At 40.5% G+C, this 19,883-nt stretch overlaps 1 protein-coding gene and 1 long non-coding RNA gene across 3 annotated transcripts in view; one reads left to right on the forward strand and one right to left on the reverse strand.

The window, feature by feature from the left end:
* Positions 1-557: 557 nt before the first annotated feature.
* Positions 558-19,883, forward strand: part of STMN4 (stathmin 4) — a 32,508-nt gene continuing 13,182 nt past the window's right edge. For both annotated transcript variants that reach the window (XM_007475919.3, XM_001370604.4), the window contains exons 1-3: positions 558-682; positions 17,704-17,786; positions 19,193-19,288. In XM_007475919.3, coding sequence (XP_007475981.1) covers positions 17,774-17,786; positions 19,193-19,288 — 109 coding nt within the window. In that variant the 5' untranslated portion in view covers positions 558-682; positions 17,704-17,773. The remainder of the gene's footprint in view (positions 683-17,703; positions 17,787-19,192; positions 19,289-19,883) is intronic.
* LOC130456495 (uncharacterized) lies at positions 642-19,196 on the reverse strand. Its single transcript, XR_008915456.1, has 4 exons — positions 16,819-19,196; positions 15,656-15,880; positions 14,134-14,296; positions 642-4,156 (listed from the first exon to the last, which is right to left on the reverse strand). It is a non-coding gene; the product is annotated as an uncharacterized LOC130456495 (long non-coding RNA).

The raw sequence follows: 19,883 nt of genomic DNA on the forward strand, positions 1-19,883 counted from the left end.
TGGGCACGAACTAGGCACACCTGTCTCCTAGGCCAGTGTTTTTCCTGCTGTGCCTTCTTGCCACTGACAAGGGGAAAAAACCTGTGTTTGGTCACAGCACTAAGCCAGACTGGCTTTTCCTTTATCTTTCCTTCTGAGTCCATAGCAAGGATTATGCCTTCCCTTCAGTTCTCCCTATATATATATCTTGAAGCAAGACATCAAACGATCCCAGTATCTATATTTAGAGTTCATCTGTTCTCCTCTTTCCTCTTCTATATTTTATACTCTCCCACCCCCAGATTTTCAAAAAATCCGAAACTTTCCTATATAATTCATCATTAACCTCCATGGCTGCTTCAGAGCTATGCAATCCCTCCATTTCTTCCCTCACCACTCCCACTTTTCCATCTTCTTCCCCACCCTCACCTCTGCTGCCCAAATACCCCGTACAACCCAGAAAAATAGGTTCTTTGTGTGACATCATCCTCTAGCTCCCTGGCTCTCCAAGAGTTACTTAGGCAATCCCTTCTCCTCCAGAAGATACTGTCCAATTGCCAAGCAACTTGCAACTGGCCAATCACAGCACTCGGAGATGATGTCATGTTGAGAGCCGAACAGTGGTGCTGATGTTGAGAGAAGCCCAGAGCACCACTAATTGAGGGAGTGAGGAAGCAAGCAGCTCACCACTAACTGGGTTGGGGTAAGTAGAAAACAAATACCAATGCTTGGGGCATCTCAAAAAAAAAAATTTGAAGACATAGAAGAGGTTGGGGGAGGGAGCACCAGACAGCCAAGTAGCACATTGAGTCCATTATTTTGCCTCTAGTTCACTCCTTCCATTAAACTTTGTTGGATTCTTGGAGCTGTGGGAAGTGTCAGGGATAAGATAATGAGTATCTTAGAGGGAAAGCTCGGGTTCCAAGCTTTGTCCCCATTCTGGAGCTAGGGGTGGAGTCCGTTGGGGCCAGGAATCGGGGTTTCTTTCATTTTTCATGTCCGGGAGGAATTTTTGCATAAAAGACATTATTGAGGAGAGAAAAAGATTTAGTTAAAAGTCCATCCTTGTCATCAGTTTTGCCCTCTCTCTACCTTTTCCAATCCCCTTGCTGTATCAAGTGGGAAGCTACTTTTTTCACCTATCCAGCCTCACCCACCATCTCTCTCTTCCTTTTTCCCTCCTATTTTTTCCTCTCCTGTCTTTTCTCTACCATTGTCCCAGATTACTTTCCCACCTGGCTTTCTCTGCACTAGGGAATATCAGTTCCCTCCTTTGTAGAGGCTTTTCTTCCTTCCCACTCCCTTGCCCCACCCCAGCCTGAGGCTGACCTGCCCCTCTGTGTGGAATGACCCTGGAGTTCCACCATTCAGTAGGGAACAGAGAGGGGCCACGCCCCCACAGCTTCACTCCAGGAGGAGGGAGCATCCACCTCTGACCTCACTGCCCCAGCCATCTGTAGGGACATCCTAGGTGTGTTACCAGAAAAAGCAGGAATGTCCAGCTATGGGATACTGGAGACACGTGGCCAGGCTTTCTTTGTTCTACTCCCTCTGTACAGACACTGTGAAGTCTGGAGGGGGCTCACTGTACAAAAATGGAGCATCTCTGAATCCTTTGCAGAGTCTGAAATGCTTCTGAAAGATGTCCCTGAGTGCCCTTTTGGGGGTATGCTGTGGAGGACTGTCCCAGGGTCTCAGGTGTTTTCATTTTGGGAGACCTCCCTCTCCCAGCTGGACTGCAACAGCAATATTGATTGAAAAGCCCTTAGCCTTCCTCAGCTTGAGGGCTCTGCCCTCTTCCATTCCCTCGACATCCAGAGCAGAGCTCTGGAGAATCCCAAGGCAAAGTGTACCATTGAGTTCTGTATGAGCTCTTAGGGTCAGGTGGAGCTGCTAGAGATTAAGGTGAGAAAATGAGGGAACTTTGACTTACCTGGAGAAGACAGAGTTGACTCCAACTCTGGAGGTAATACAGTCGTCTCTGGGGAAAGGCAGCCATCTCCACACTAGACTTTAAGTTAGAATGCTTTGAGAAATGAGATCATCCTATTTAAATAAAGGAGGAAGCTATGATGCTAATGTTTTCCCAACGTTAGAGTGTCTTTACCTCGACTATTAGATTGTAAGATCCTTGAGGACAGGGCCTATTTCACTTTCATTTTTGTATCCTCAGTGCTTAGTAGGATGCCTGGAATATAGTAGGTGCTTAACAAATCCTTGTTTATTAATCCATCAAGAGGGGAAGAACAAGTCTGAAGAGAATCTACCTGTCACTCTCACTACTAAATGACCCAAAGAGGGGCTAGCCCATGTCCATCTCATCCTTTGATCTCTGCTTCCTTCTAAAACCTATACTCAACTCACTAATATGACTTAAAACTCTCCTATCAACCCAGAGTCACAACTCTGTAGCTCAATATCTTTGACATTTGTGGTCCTTCCTGACCACCTGACAACTTGTCCAATCATAGGGAAATCGTATGAGTGCTACTCAGTCTCAACAAGGAATATTTCTATAGAGGAAGCCCATTGGTGTGCTGTTTGTTCAACTTAAGGAAGAACTTTCTAACTAGAACTGTAACTAAGGCAGAGCAACTGGGACTTGGTCCCAGGGTATAGAAATTCAGAGGGCACTGACAGCATTTGAAGACCTTCAGTAATGTAGAAACAGCTGATCATAGCACATAATTAGCCAGAGTAAATATTTTATATATGAAGTTATGAGATAGAACTTCCTCCCCCAGGCAGCCACACCCTAAGTGAAGCTTTCTCAGGTGAAGTCTTTTCTCTCACTACCAGAAAGACCCCATATCACTATCTTCCTTTGCCTTGCCCATGATACATTTTGTGCCACTTAACTCCAGCACAAAAACACATCTCCAGGTTTAGCAGTCAAAGGTATCCAACAATGAAATGGGATGTCTAATAAGGTAATGAGCTCTTCAACAATAGAAGTATTCAAGCAGAGAATGGATGCCACCTGTCAATGATTGCTGCAATGGGTGGGAAGTTGAACCAAATGATCTTTAAGGGATCAACTCTAGGAATTTATGAGTAACCCAGTTCTCATTTCAAATAGAGTTCAAGGTATGAGGCAGCATATCCTGAAGAAGTATTCAAGAATAAAGGAAACATTCAGCATTATATTGTCTGCACAAGGTTCTTAAAAGAATGGAAGAGGTGATAAGGGGGTCATTTTAGAATTTTGCTCTGGTGAGAGTTGTTGAGGTACTTTTTAAAACAGAAGCTATTTTGGACCCAATAAAAAGATCTAAGGATAGAACGAGGTGCCCTTTGGAGATCAAAACAGGAAATGTTCATCATGCCAACCAAAGGATGGACATTAAAGAAAACTAGTTTTGTGGACCGTTACACATTTAAGAAGGGTGGCAAGGTTTGAGAAAAAAGAATCTGGATGAGGAGCAGTGGAATAGGCATGTCAGAGGATCTGGGTTTAAATCTTGACTGCCATTTTACTGGCTATTTGACCTTAGGCAAGTTGCTTAATTCCTCTGAGCCTCAGTTTCCTTCAAGGTGAGGGGGACTGGACATATCTTCTAACTTAGACTCATTGGTTTGTGGAAATAAAAAGGGAGAGATAGCTAAGAAGAGTGAACAAAGGAAAGTCTACATGACTCCAACTATCTGGAGGAAGAACAGAAGAAGCCATATCTGGTCTATACAGTACTGAACATATTATCATGCAGATAATCCATCAGGCATTTCCAGGAAATCTTGAGTCCTTTTTTAACACACCTCACTCCTGCTTACTTAAGCATTTTCAAGGGGCTTCCTACCGTTTATAGGTGAAAACATTTTGGAAATTTTGAAATCATAATGTCTGTTCAGGGTCATTGAGAAATGTCAGTGTTGGGGCAGTTAGGTGGTTCAATGAATAATTAGTCCTGGAGATGGGAGGTCCTGGGTTCTGTAATAGAGGGATTTGGTAGGGGAATGAACAAGAAGGAAACATATAAAAAATCAGACTTATTGTTTGAGAAAGGGAAGAAGGAAAAGGGATTAGGAGACTCTCAGTCACATGCTCCTGTCAATCACTAATGTTTGTATTACACAGTCTTTTGCAAAATGTCTTCTTCCCATCACAGTTCAAGTCTCACCTTGGATACTTACTAGCTGTATGACCCTGGGCAAGTCACTTAACCCCCATTTCCTAGCCCTAAAACAAAAAAACAAAAAAAGAGAGAGAGAAATGTCAGTGTTTGATTTTTTTTGTATTTGTTTTCTAAATTTGGGAGAATTGGAAGAGGGGATTGAAATATATGTAATTTCTTTTGAAGTGGCCTTTATAGAGTTCCTATTAGCTTTGGAATAGAAATATATATTACTTATAACTTTGGTTTGCTTTGCTTTGCCTATGTACCTTGTCCATAATAGACACTTAGTAGAAGCTTGCGAAATTGAACTGAAATGAATATACTCATAAAAAATTGTTCCTTACTTCTGTATACCACATTTCAGGTTATGAAACATTTGGATAGCCTATTGATCCTCATAACAACTCCTTAGAGAAGCACGAAGGGCAAATAATTCCCAATAGAATGTAAGCTCCTTCAGGGCACAGATTTTCAGAGGGAGTTTTCTGTTGTTGCTTTTGTATCTCTGGCACCTAGTTAGCACAGTGCCCCACCACAACCACACACACACACACACACACACACACACACACACACACACACACGGTACTTAATCTTTGTTGGCTGATTAATTAATTGGTTGATTTTATAAATGAAGAGACTGAGGATTAAAAAGAATATGTGACTCAATCAAGGTCATGCAGCTCAGATTTAGTAGAAGCAGGAGACATATCAGGCCTTCTGAATTCAAGTCTTGTACTCTTTCTATACTGTCTCTTTTGTTTATCTGGACACACACACAGATACACACATGTGCATTTATATGCACACATTTATATGGACACATGTGCACTATATAAATATTATGCTAATAAAATGATACATATATACTATATATAAATACAGTATACAAATAAACTACTATATGCAAAAGTAAATATCTTATATATAAATATACTATACTAATAAAATATACTATATTTTTAAACATATATAGCAGTGATGGTGAACCTTTTAGAGACCGACTGTCCAAACTGCACCCTCATGCCACATGTGAGACACTCCCTTACCCCAGACAGGGGAGAGAGGAAGCGCTCCCATTGGGCTGATGAGAAGAGGGGCAGTGATTTGAAAAAATGGGTGGAGGAGAAGGGAGTAGCCCCCTCTGGCACACATGCCATAGATACACCAACATAGATTTATAGTATATTTTGAATGTCTGTATATCTGGAAATTTGTGAAAAACTAAGAGAAAAAGGTAAAGGAGATTTTAATATACTACTTTTAAGACTAAAAGTGTTTTCTTTCTCTTTTTTTGCTCCTCATACCTCTAAATCTTTTCTCCATCTACAGGGTCCCAATTATACCTCACTCTGCCCTATAACATACTGTACCTTCTTCCTAATTAAAAAAAAAATCACAGTTTCATGTTCTATTTCTTCATTACCCTGTAGACTAAGGCAGCTCTGGAGCAGAAGCCATGCCAGATGGGCATGGGTATAACAGATAGAGGAGTGTAATGATGAAAAATCTCAAAACAGGGGCCTTTTTGGTATACCCAGAGTGGATGTAGGCATGCCTATTAGCCTTTGCTCCCATATATCAATAGTTCTGAAATCTCATTGGTATGGGTACTCCTCAGTTAGGAGGCAAAGTGGATAGAGTACTAGTCCTTAAATCAGGAAGACTTGAGTTCAAATCCAGCCTCAAACAGTTCCTAGCTATGGGACACGAGGCAAGTCACCTCTGTTTGCCTCAGTTTTCTTACCTGTAACATGGAAATCATGTTAGCATTCCCCCTCCCCAAGATTGTTGTGAAGATCAAATGAGATTTGTAAAAGCACTTAACAAAGGGTCTGGTACATACCAGGTACCTGATAAATGCTTTCTCCTTTCCCTTTCCTCTCCCATGCAAGAATAAAGATCACAAGTTACAGGTCTCTTCTCATTCTATGTGCTTTTTTTTTTTACTGTCCTTCCATAAATTCTCCATAGAGTATCTCTTCAGTGCAATGGAAATTTGCTTCCAGGTCATTGAACATTCCATGGGTAACAGGGCATCACTCAGATACTCCATCTGTCATGCCTTGCCTCAGGTGCCTTTCATTGCATGAACAGTCCACTTCCTTTTCTGATTACATATGTCCTTGATTACATATGTTGTCCCATTGCTTATGGCCAAATCATTGTTTAGAATCTACCAAGGCCTATTGATGCAAAGCTTTAGCATTTCATTGTTACAGCTCAGATGAACTAAAAGACCTTGAAAGTTGGAAAGGACCTCAGGGGTCATCCAATCCAACTTATACTCAAAAGGAATCCCCACTATAAACTACAAAATGTTTTGTTTCAGGTGTAAAGAGATTCATCAATTTCTTCTTTGTCACCCCAGAGTCTAGTGCAAATGCTTGTTGATTGATTGATTTATTGGTCCCCCATGTAGGTTTCTATTTTTATTCTTCAGAGGTAGTGATGTCCCATAATTCCCAGCAACCCCCTGACCAGAAAGATATTGGTAAGAAAAAGTTGGGTTTTGTGTCAAGTAGAAACTTGGGATCCTTGAAAGACCATATAATATCCCAAATGTAATCTTGCTGCCTTTCTTCGTCCTTTTTATTCAATGCCAAGTTTAGCTTATGGTCCATCTGCACTGCCTATCCAAGACAGATATCATATGGACCCAGAAGATGAAAATAAGGTCAGAGTCCAAGTTTCTAGAACAAACCTAAAGGACCTAGCAAGTATATAAATCCAAGTAGGCAAGCCAGAGGTGCCATTCCTCAAGAATACAGGTCAAGTAGATCTAGGGCAGAGGTTGGCATCCAGGACAGGGTTGGCTTGTTCTTTGTCTGAATATATCAACTATAATTCTTGATGAGAGTGTATAAGGACCAGCAGGTACATGCAACTTTCCAGAATGAAGCTGTACTCTCAGTGTACTCATGACTGGTAACTAGAGCAGAGGACAGAGAGCTAAATTCTCTGAGTTCCACTAATCCTATCATTTATTCTCTCCTAATGTAATAATGGATAGACCTACTCCACCTCTAAAGTCAACTTTCAACCCAAGACCATGTAACAGAAACACATTTGAATAAAAGCTTTTTTTTTTACCCATACCTTCCCATCTTGGAGTCAATACTATGCATTGATTCCAAGGCAGAAGAATGGTAAGGGCTAGGCAATGGGGGTTAAGTGACTTGCCCAGGGTCACACAGCTTGGAAGTGTCTGAGGCCAGATTTGAACCTAGGACCTCCCGTTTCTAGGTCTGGCTCTCAATCCACTGAGCTACCCAGCTGCCCCCTAAAAGCTTTTCTAGAGGCAACTAATGCTTTCATCCAAAGGAATGGTTTATTGGAAGGAATTTTCAGGACCATGGATAGTCCCTCATACAACCTGTTTGAGGCCCCAGGGCTTCTGGAACCCTTGCATTCAAACCACCCAGAAAGGCATCTGTTTAATAAAATGTTAATAATAATAATAATATTGATATACCCTCTGGTGTTTACAAAGCACTCTACTGCCAACAACTTTATGGAACAGAGATCATATATATTTTCCAGAAGAATATAAGCTCTTTTGAAGGCAGAGACTATCCTCTGTGTGTGTGTATGTGTGTGTTTATATCCTCGGCTGGCATATAGTAGGTTCTAAAAAGGTTGGCTGAATTGAGCTGAATTATCTCTATTTTACAAATGAGAAAACTGAGGCAAGAGAGTAAAGTAACTTGTCCAAGGTCACATAGCTGAATTGCTATGTATCAGAGCCAGCCCTGCATTCTAGGAATGTGGATGGTCTTGTATCTGAACCAAGTCAAATATTGCCAGAGTCAGAAAGTGTACTTAGAACAAAATCTTCTTCACTTAGACTAGTCTGAATGCCCTACAGGTCTACCTCTTACCCCAATATGGTGTCCAGGTCCCTATTTCCAACTACTTAATTTTTCTCTCTATGCTTTATTTAAATTAACATAGTTCCCAACTTCATAAGGCTATGAATTGTCATGTTATTCTCAACTTTATTTTACTTTTCAGGACTGGCTGCTAAAATGCTGATCAAACTTTTTTGGTCTTAATGGACATAACATACTCAGGGAACACACACTCAGTTCCCAAACCTGGGTCTTCAGATCATAAATTTAGACCTGAAAGAGACCTTAGAGGTCATTTATTCACAGCCTTTCATTTTATAGATGAGGAAGCCAAGGTCAAGAGAAATGAAGTGATTTGTTCTAGGTCAATCAGGTAGCAAGTGGCAGAGAGAGGATTTTAAAAATTTACAATTGGTAATAATAACAACTAATGTTCATTTAGAGCTTTAAGATTTAGAAAACATTTAACCAATATCTCACTTTTTCCACAAGGCAGGCATAATCATCACCCCCACTTTACAAATAAGTAAACTGAAGCAGGCAGAGGTTATGTGATTTGCCCACTGTTACACAGCTAAGAAGTATCTGAGGCTGTATTTGAACTGTCTTCTTGACTTCAGTGCTCTATCATCTATTATGCTACTCAGCTGCCTTTAATGAATGCCTAAATGAAGTAAGATGACTCCTCTCCCAGAAACACAACTAGATCTACAGTCCTAGATAGAGAACACCGACCTCCTGACCTCCATCCAGGTCAGCTTTTTAAGTAACCTGAGCCTTCTTGTTGAGATGGTTGTGTAAGGGAGCAATTGCTTTATTGACAGAAGACTTGAGTTCAAATTCTAGCTCATTCACTTACTATATGACTTTGAGTAATTCATTTAACTTCTTTCTGGTTTAATTTCTTCATTCATAAATCAGTGTTAAGATGTGTACTATCAAGAGGCAGCTGAATAGTTCAATGGATAGAGAGCCAAGCCTAGAGATGAAAGGTCCTAGATTTAAATCTGACCTCAGATACTTCCTAGCTGTGTTACACTGGGCGAGCCACTTGACCCCAGTTGCCTAGCGCTTACCATCCTTCTGCCTTGAAATCAATACTTAGTACTGATTCTAAGATGAAAGGTAAGGGTTTAATATATATATATATATATATATATATATATATATATATATATATATATATATATATATATATATGTACTGTCACTTTTATGGGATTGTCATGAAGATCAAATAACCAAATGTTATGTAATATCCATTTAAAACCTTAAAGTCCTATAGTTATATATTTGCAAATGATTGTGATGAACCTCACTGTCATTAACACAACACGAGTATTAGTGTCCAAAATACCTTGTCTACGGCCTCAAGTCTTTTCTCCTGACCATTTTCTATATTTTGCATGCTCTCTGACCTTGGATGGAGACATAAAAGATCCCTTGACCTCCTTGGCCCCTGAACCCATTTGGATCTCTCATATCTATTGTATCTAATTCCCAATTCCTTCACCCTTTCTTTGTCTCTGGTGCATCAATAGAACACTCAACTGTAGCATCTCCCTCCCTCTTTCTCTTACTAGACCTAAACTATCTTCAGTATAAACAAGGATATTGATTTACATATAAAATGAGAAATAATATTCCAAGTTAAAATAATTAGAAGTTGTTGTTTTTTTAAAGCATTCTAACTGGGTAGTTTCCTAGTTATCATTCCCCTAGCAGAGCCCCCAGCCAGCAGGATTTACTTGCTGGCTGGAAGCCCACACAGCTGTATGTGGTCTGTTCATGGCCATCCAAAAAGAGTTGTGACTCATACTCTAGAACACCCCCACATTCCCACATCCCAAATCCACTTTAGCTAAGTTGGGCTTCATCCACTCAACCCCTTTGGACCAAGCTCATCTACCTGGCTGCAGTAGACCCACGTTTATTCATTATTGTACAATCCCAATCTAATCTCGGCCAGTCAGGGACCCCTCCTGATTACTAGTGGGCATTTAGTGTACCACCCACATCCCTACATAATCATTTAGTTAATAAGATATTTGCCTTTCTATTCCGAGCAGCAAGGGGATAGGAGCAAGGGGATGTTGCTGGAAATAGAACTAGTCACTTTCTGTAGTCAACTACAGAAAAGGGGGGATGGGAGAGGAGGGGTTCCAGGAAACCAGGAGGTTTCTAAGCTGTCAAAGGACAGGTTGCTTATAGGGTAGAAATAGACAGGCTGGGAGCTGAGGATGCAATAGCTGCAGAGGGATGAAGTATTCCTAGGGCATCTCAAGCTTTCTGTGTTGCTGAAGAATGTGAACGCACAGTTATTGTTACAAGTTACTAGGCAGTTAGTTACCATCTTCAACAAGGCCAGGTGGTTAGGAGAAGAAACATGCCCTGATTCAGAGTTGCTGGTACCTTCTAAATTTTCCATTCTAGAACTAAGCTCCAGTGACCCCACCCTAGTTATGACTCTGAGAGTCGCCTACCACATAGAGTGCAGAATAATTCAACAAGACACCCAGTTCACCCCCAGCATGCACAAGGGCAATTCCTTGCAGTAAAGGCCACTTGGGTATCATCTTTAAGGAAATACTTCTAACAGCCCCTCCCTCCCTATTCTCATAAGCCAAACCTAAAGAGCTTGAACAATGAGGGAGCAGCCCCAGGACATCAGTGACTGGTGATCCTATATGTGTGTCATCATTCCAATTCTTATTCAAGGAGCATCATTTCAATTCAATAACTATTTATTATATGCCTACACTGTGCCGAGCACTGTGCCAGGCATTGGGAATAGGATAGAGTCTAGTTAAGATTCAGCGGCTACCCTCAAGTTATTCCCAACAGAGTATAAGCTCCTTCAGGGACAGGACATTGTTAAGATTATAGAGCAACACCCAAATAACTCTGATTTGGTAGTCAGAAAGAGACCTCAGAAGCCATCTAGTCTGAACCTCTCATTTTACAGAGAAAAAAATTGTTCTCCCACTGAAGTTAAGTTCTAGGTCACTTAGATCTTGGTTTTGCTGAAATATCAGTTTCCAATGGCCCACAGGGATCCTGACCATTTTCCTGGCCCTCCACCCTACCCCAACCTGGGAGCCCCCCAGGAATTAGTAAAGTTCTTAGGCCAGGGTCTATGTCAGAGTTTCTTTATCTGTTTTCCAGGAGCATAGCCCAAGAACTATAGATTAGAATCCCCAGGAAGGACATCCTCCTAAAACAAGTACTGATGGTATTCAATGGACATTCTATTAATGAAATTGGAAATTACTTTGTGTGTAGCCCATAACAACCTCTCTCAGAAATCATTAGATCACCCAGTAAATTATCTAAAAGTTACCTTTAAAAAATATCTAAAAATATCTACAGTGTCTTTACTTCTTATCATAGAATATATTGTAGAAAAACCTCACATGTTTCCAATCCCACAGAAGGCCTTAAGGCCAACCTCAATTACCACAGCACAGAAACCTTTTCCTTTCCCATCCCTTTCTCAAACAGGAAGACACGGAGGGCTTTGATTTCTGTTGCTACCCTTAAGAGCCAGCTCACTTTCTCTACCCAAGAAAGTGATAGAACCCAGAGGCAGGGCTGGTGATGAAGTCAGCCTCCTTAGGGTCTTCTATCACTCCCCACTCATGCTATATTCCTTTTGAGGGGATCTTTGACTCTCCAGACCTTCCCCTTTTCCCAAACTCCACATCCCTTTGTCTGACCTTCCTTAATACCGTGTGTGACCTTGGGCAAGTTATCAAGGGAAAGGAGGAAACTAGCATTTATTAGGCACTTGCACAGTGAACTGAGGATACAAACACTTGCAAAGAAAAAGACAGAGCCTGCCCCAAAAGATCATTCTAATGATGGAAGATGAGAAACAAAAGAGAACTGAAATGAGGGGGAGGGGAATGAAAGTATTTAACACTAGCAGAATGGTTTCATAGTCAAAAAAACCAAAGAGCAGAGAATGGAATGAGAACCAGCTTGGGTCCCTCTACAAAATGGAAGCTGCAGGAGGAACTCACTAATGGGAGAGAAAAGTTATTGTATTATAGAAAATAGAAAAGTATTGTATTATAGAGAAAAGTTCCATGTTGAGAAGACTGAAGGAGTGGTTAGATATTTTAGGGCAAGGAACCCCTAGGTACTGAATCAAAAAGATGAAACAGCATGGTTTTGAAGTCCAGAAGCCAGAAGGAATTAATAAGTCTATTTCCTCATCTATAAAATGATTAGTTTTATTAGGGGTTAGACCAGCTGGCATCTGAGGCCCCTTCTAGATCTAGCAGAGTGACTAGGACACAGTAGGTGCTTAATAAATATTTTTAGTTGATTGGTTGGGCTCTTTAATACCATCATTTAGCAACCTATCCTTTTTTTGAGCTTCCTTCCATTTGTCTATGCCTTGCAGTCAATAGCCCAGTAATCTACTAGGTCCCAGATCATTCTCCCTCCTTTCTCAAAGAGTTCAGTCCTGGGATTTGGCTCAGTGAATTGAGAGCCAGGTCTAGAGAAAGAAAGATTCTGGATTCAAATGTGGCCTCAGACACTTCACTGAGCAAATCACTTAACCCTAATTGCCTACCCCTTACCATTCATCTGCCTTGGAACCAGTACTGAATATTGATTCTAAGATGGAAGATGAGTTAAAAAAAAAAAAAAGAGTTCAGTCCCTGGTTCACAGTCTTCTCTACACCAGCTCCTGCCCACTTCTTGGAAACATCAATATATACTTTATGTCTTTTCAAATTTCCTGACCTCCATGTTCTCCAATCTCCTCAACTCTCGTAACCTATTTCTTCACTTGAGCCATTCACAGTGATAATCCCACCACCATCACCTATAACTTTACTATCCCCATGATCTGAAATTCTTCTCTCTGCTCATACCATCCTATTGTTCCACTTCTTCTTCTGCTTTGCTCCTCCTAAATGCATTTTTCCTCTTCATTATGTCCCCCTATCCCCTTTGGTTTACTCTGTACATCATTTCTTAAACTGCTCTTAATTTCCTCCCTTCATAGTATAGTTTGATGCCCTCCCTGGTTCTCTCACCTTTCAGCTGCTAGTGCTCCCTTATCCCTCATGTTACTTTATATTTCCTCTCTGTGCATTCTCTTATCCCCCCAAAAGAAAGCTTCTTGAGGGCAAAGACTATTTCAGTTTTTCCTTTGCAATCCTAGCACTCCATGCCTGTTGGCCCATTAAGTGCTTCATAAATGTTGAATTATTTGAATTTTAAGCTAACTTCAAACTGTAAATCTTAAGAGCTAGACCTGTAATTTCACCAGTATAGGGAGTGTCCAGGTGAGCTAACTCCCTCTAATAATGAATAGCAGCCCTTTCTCTGCAATTTATAAACTTAGGGAACTAATCCAGAACACTGAGAAGTTAAGCAATTTGCCTAGAATCACAAAGCTAATATGTGTCAGAGGCAGGACTCAAACTGACATCTTCCTGGATTCAAGGCTGGCTCTCTAGCCCCATCCTTTAAGAGCTATAGAAATGTGAGTTATTTTTATCATTCAGCTACCATACTCTTTTCTCTTCTCTCTTGCTGGATTCATGTGTCTGGAGCTCAGGACTGCTTACTACTTTAAATTTCATAGACTCTTAGAGATATCTCTAAGTGACCACAGAAGCCATACAGTTGCTCTGTACTTGAATGGGAACCCTTCTCATTTCTGCCAACAAGCTTCATCTTTAAGACTTCAGTGATAGGCAGATCATCATGTCCAAGACTCTTGCAGAATTCTAAGATTTAGAGGGTTTCCCCCCTCCTTATATCAAGTTTAAATCTGCTTCTCTGTAGCAGTTCTGCCCCCTGGAGTTGAATTTTTATTTTTTAGCATAAAGTAAGAAGACTTCAGCAAAGCTAAAATCTGATTCCAGTATCTTGTCTACCTTATAATGCTCTGATTGCTGGTATCATGTGTTGACTAGTCCTCAGTCCTAAACTCCTCACCTGTCTTCTCTAACCTGTGCCCTTCAAGTTCTTTGACCTTTAAACTACCAGCCTTAGTTCTTGGCCAGTTGGCTCTCTGATCCCTGGTAATTTCTAATTTGTTACTGCCTCCTGGTTGAGGATGACCAACAGGCCTCAAACCCATCTGAGAATTAGGGGGATGTCTACCCCAAGCATGTGAAGACTTCCCCCAGAAAAAAATGGGTGGATAAGAACAAATCATTTCACCAGCTATGAAGGCAGCTGAAGCAGGAACTGTGGAATGCTTAGTTGGTCAGACATTGAAGAAGTCAAGGTCATCCATCACAGAAGTCAAGGTCATCCATCACATCCTGACCATGATCATGACAGTCATCTTCATTTTTGTCTTGCCAATGGATTTAGGATGACTCTGGAAGAAAGAGTAAAGCTGATGACTCTATACAGCTCTGTCTCACTTAAATCCAATTCATGGGCAAATCAAGATATCATCCTTGATGTCAATCGACCTCTTGGATGAACAACAAAACAACAAAAGCTGCCTTTTGCCTCTTACCTTATGCCTGGCTCCACTTTTGGTTTATTCTTTAAGTTAGGAACCAAAGCTCTTATGTATATCATAGTAGATGCCTCCTTTTTAAATTGGGTCAAATAGGTAATAATTGCAAACCCTAAAACAATATGTTGTCTATTATTGTTGTTGTTATCACCTCTCCATTATTTGATCGGCCTATATGGCTTTACTAATGTGGCTTATCTAAAATCCAGTGGTGCCTAAAATCAATTTTATTTTCAGCATATATATGATGGGTTTTTTCTTTCTTTTTAAAGAGATCTCATTTTAGGAGTGCTGCCTGAATTTAGCAGTGGCCTATATCTAGACCAATATAGCAACAACAATTAGGTTAATTCATTAACCTATATAAACACAGTTATAGTATAGATGCTAGGAAAAGAACATCATGACCAAAGTGGCATCACACATCAGCATGTGCATCAAGGTGTGTGCTTCAAAGTCATATACCCCTGTGTCCATTTCCAAGATTCACTGATTTAGTCAACCTTTTGCTGAGCAAAGGAGATAGCTGTATACTTGCACAATGTAGAGCAGTATAGGAAGGGCCTTGGGTTCTAGTATCATTTCTGCTACCTATATTCTGCCACCCAGAATCATGGGATTTTAGGGTTAGAAGGGACCTGATAAGCCAGCTAGTCCAGCCAATGTCGGAAAAACAAAACAAAACAAAATCTACAACTTAGCCGGAAAGTGCTCATTCAGTCTTTGCTTGAAGACTATCAAGGAGAAGGGGCTTCCTACCTCCTGAGGCAACTCACTCCACCTCTAGACAATTTTAATTCTTAGTTGTTTCACCCTGCTATCAAGCCTAAATTTGCCCTCTTGCACCTTCATCCATCGCTCATCTTTCTTCCATTTGGGGCCAAACAAAACAAGTCTATTCCCGTATCACCTGACAACCCTTCAATTACCCAAAGTAATGGAATCTCTTGAACTTTTCTGGGCCTCAGTTTCCGCATCTGTAAAATAAACAACATTGAACTCTACTCCATGCTCTAAAGGTCTGTTCAGTTCTAAAATTCTATGATCTATCCCTTGAAAGGCTTACATAAGACCTCCTCCTTAAATATCTTCCTCAATGACCTGTTGTAATGGTCTGGGCTTGAATCAAGCCAGTCACTGCTAATTTGGTGAGGAATTTAAATAAAACAAGACACTCATAATCCATCTAACATGTAACATAAGAAGGCTTACTGAGCAGAGGAGGGTGTGGATGGTCAGAGCAGAAAACAGATCTTCTTCCAGGACAAAACACTGATTCAGTTGAGAACTGCGACTGGGTCTTGTACACAGTGCTGTTTTCTAGGCAGAAGCTCTGGATATCCTGGCTGTTTTGTACCCAAGTGACCAGGAAGCTTTGTCACTGGCCTAAGCTTTAGCTGATCCAATTTCAAGGACAGTTTCAAAGGAAAAACGAACCTAATTTTCATGGATAGAAAGGTGTTAGAGTATAGTTCCCATCATAATCATCATTAGGAGAATTGGAGACTCATTCCTTTAGATGGGGGTCTTTTGTAAAAATGTCAGCATTACTGGAGGGGTGACACAATTAAGCCATAAATGCCTTTATACTGAATTAGTTTAAAAGGTCTTGAGACTTAAACTCTAGCCAGAATTATTTAAACTCTCATAATTAATAAATTAAGTAAAGAAGTAAGGTTGCATAATAGAAGGAGTGGGGAACTTGGTACTGGCTAAGCCTGACCTGTAGAAGCTGGGCTTTATCTCAGGGTTAGGGATATTCCCCAATTCATTGGGATTCACTATTTCTACTTTATCAAATTTTCTAGAGCCAACCAGAATTCTGAACATGGGATTTACAGTTCTAGTCCAATCCAATAAGCATTTTTAATAAAGCGTTTAATACAAGTATTATAGAAGATACCAGACATTATGCTAAGTACTGGGAATACAAAGACAAAATAAAGCAATCAGTCCTTGCCCTCAAGGAGCTTACATTCTACTAAGGAATAGAATTTATAATACTTTAAACATAAAGGTTTAGGGATTTTACCAACTGTGTAGCCATCTCTTGCAAGCCCCATTCAAGACTGAATTTGAAAGTTCATTAGGGATACAATAGTTGGAGAAGGGAGGAGGTCTTGGGGTTTTTAGCTTGCTATATGTAAAAGCGAGAGTCTCCAGAGATCTAACCATGTCACTCATCTACTCAATAAACTCTAATGGCTCCCTATTACCTTTAGAGTTAAATATAAACTCCACTGTTTGGGCAATTAAAGCTCTTTAGAATATGACCTTTTTCTGTCTTTTCAATCTTTTTTACATAGTGCTCTTTTTCACATAGTCTACAGGACAGCTGTTCCTCACATGTCCTATCTCCCTTTCAAAGTATATACCTTTGCAGTATCCTTTGCTGGGGATATTGTCTCTCCTCAACATCACCTCCTGGGATCATTGGTTCTTTCAAGACTACTTTCAAAAAGATGCCTTTCCTTGTCTTCCTTGCCATTAATGCTTTCTCCTGAAAGAATTTTTTTCTAATTTCACATTTCATTGGTAGCCAGATGTGCAGAAAAAGCAAAATAAACTGCCAATGGGAAGGACAATATAAAATGCATCAGTTAATCCATTTTAGAAAATTATAATACTGAAGAAAAAGTAAAACAGTTAGAATTTTAGCTATGAGAATTTACTAGGAAGTCTAGTGCATCCTGCTGGTTTCAGGACAGTTGATAGTTGCATCTGAATCTTATTTTAATAATATATGTAAGCCTTGTTCATCTGGATGGCAAGGGAATGGGGGAAGAAAAATAAGTATGTTATAGTTAAGGACAACTTTCCCCCCTCAATTTCTTAGATAATTTTATAGTCGTATTTTGCCCCTGTGTCTCCAAAACAACAGAAATTAGCAAAAAAAAAAAAAACCAAGGAAATGACATTTAAGTGTAATAGGGAGAGAGGAAAAGATTAATCAAATGGGGAGAAAAAAATGGAAAGTTTTCTGTGTCCTTGTCTTATGCGTCTCTTGTATGTACCTATTTACATATGTGGTGTGTCCACTATTAGATGTAAGCTCCTTGAGGGCAGGGACTGCTTCCCTTTTGTCTTTGTATCACTAGGACCTAAGACAATGCCAGACCAGTGGAAGTCCAATTGATGCCTGTTGGTGGATTGACAGAGAGGGTGGGGAAGCCATCCCCTTGTGAATAATGTTGAATGAAGCTATTGGCTTTATTATGGATAGAAAACCCACCAACAAGTAAAACTCTCTTTTTCTTCAGGTTGCTATAGCAACTTCTGATTGCAACAGACATTCCTTGACAGACTACAGCCTCAAGCGCCCTGGACAAAATGACTCTTGCAGGTATGTACCAGAAATTGCTCTCATCCATAGGCTAAATAGGAAATGAAGGGAAGAGCAAGAGAGATGCTGAGCTGGGGGTGATTTGCAAAGATGGGTTGAGGGAAGTTATGGTATGTTTGGGTGGGGTGTGGCCTACCTACTTCCTGATTTTATTCACTGGGGAAAGATGAGCAGCATTTGTGCAAGAGCCCACAGAATGAACTGGTAGTAAAATTCAACTCTGATCTTTACAATCAAACAAAAAACAATTCTCCCAAATATGTTAGGAAGTTAATTTCTATTTACTTTGTATATATTTCATTTCCTCATTTGTGGACTTCTTTTTTCTTCTCCCAATAGAAAATATTTTTCCTTGGAGAAAAGACTATTTTCTTTTTCTTTATATCCCTAACATCTGGCACATAGTTAGTGCTTAATAAATGCATAATGAACTTCACTAAAATAAGTCCTTCAACAAAAAATTGTTGAGTGTCTACTACATATGGAACTCTGAAAGGGATATAAGGATGAATAAGACAAGATCTATTGGGGATAGTGAAAGATATGTACATAAGTAACTACCATGATGCTAGGTAGACATGAGGAGTGCCATGGTGAAGGAACAAGGGCATAGACTGAGCTTGTGATTAAATTGGTAGGGGGAATTTCTGGCATGGAAACTCCCTCCACCAATGCAGCTCATCTACTCTCTCTCCTTGTATTTTATAGTCTAAAAGAGTTGCCTGAGGCACTGAGAGGATGATCCTATAGTCAGTATGTGTCAGAGGTGAGATTAGAAAATAGTATTCAAACCCTCTGAATCCACTACACCCAGCTACTTTTTCTATAAATATCAGAAGAAAGGTTTAAAGAAAACAAAAAACCTTGAGGGAATGTTCAGAGGAAGGAAGGATCTCTGTCTTTCACATGTCCTTCTGGTATCTGCCAGAATTGTTATTTGTCCAGCTCAACAAATGGGTAGGTTTAGAATCATTGCCTTTGTAAGCACAAGATCTGTGGCCCCACGCTTTCCCAGTTGGAAAGACTCAGAGGTCCTCTGGGACTTGAAAGTCAAAGAGGAATGAAAGTAGAGTGAGAATGTCTTTCTCCTCCTCTCAGACAATGCGTAGTGACCGGACATTGTCCCAAGGAACCATAACGGAATATATGTATTCATATTCATACTGAATATTGTGCAAATGAAGGTGATCCTAAGCCCCCTCTAATCCAGGTGGATCCAAATGGATCCAAAATGGAGGCTGAACAGGGAATTAAAATGGGAAGTTTTAAGGGGGTGGGAAGGGGGCTACTTTGGGAGCCAGTGAACTCTGCACTTGGTCCCACAGGGAGCCCCTGAGTTTAGAATAGAGGAAGGCATTGCAAAATCTTTCATCATCTCAGTGAATTTCTGCCCAATGTTTCCCCAGCTTATAAAGAGAAGATGAAAGAGCTCCCCCTAGTGTCCCTCTTCTGTTCCTGCTTCCTGGCTGACCCCTTGAATAAATCTTCCTATAAATATGATGGTAAGTGGCAAGATCCTGGTTATGAAGACAGATGGCTCAGGGTCCTGGAGTCCTGTGCACCCTCCTTATTTCCTGGCACATTTCCATGCCACAGTCTTCTTTCTTTCCCAGATTCAAATCTCTGTGGTGCATACAAACACAAGCATGCACATCATAGACACATGCACGCCCATGTAAAGACATTCATACCCCACACAGAGGGGAAAGATCCTTGTCTCTCAAGTCAGAGATTCCAGGTTCAAATCCTCTCTCCGATGTTTAGAGCTTGTGCAACTTGGGGCAAGTTACTTAATTCTTTGGCTTTCAGTCCCTCCATCTGCAGACTGAGGGGATTGGACTAGACAATGTCTGAGGTACCTTCTAGCTCTAGACTTAAGATTCCTCCAAGCTGAGTATGAAGGTCTAGACAGCATGATGACGACATAGGTGGATGCATATCCTATATTTTTTAGAATTTTAGAATTGAATCAAAGTATTGGTTCCAAAGTAGAAGAGGGATAAGGACTAGCTAGGCATTTAGGGGTTAAGTGACTTGTCCAGGGTCACACAGTTAGGAAGTGTCTGAGGCCAGATTTGAGCCCAGGACCTCCTGTTT

Source organism: Monodelphis domestica, chromosome 1, assembly GCF_027887165.1.
Source record: "Monodelphis domestica isolate mMonDom1 chromosome 1, mMonDom1.pri, whole genome shotgun sequence".
NCBI lineage: Eukaryota > Metazoa > Chordata > Mammalia > Didelphimorphia > Didelphidae > Monodelphis > Monodelphis domestica.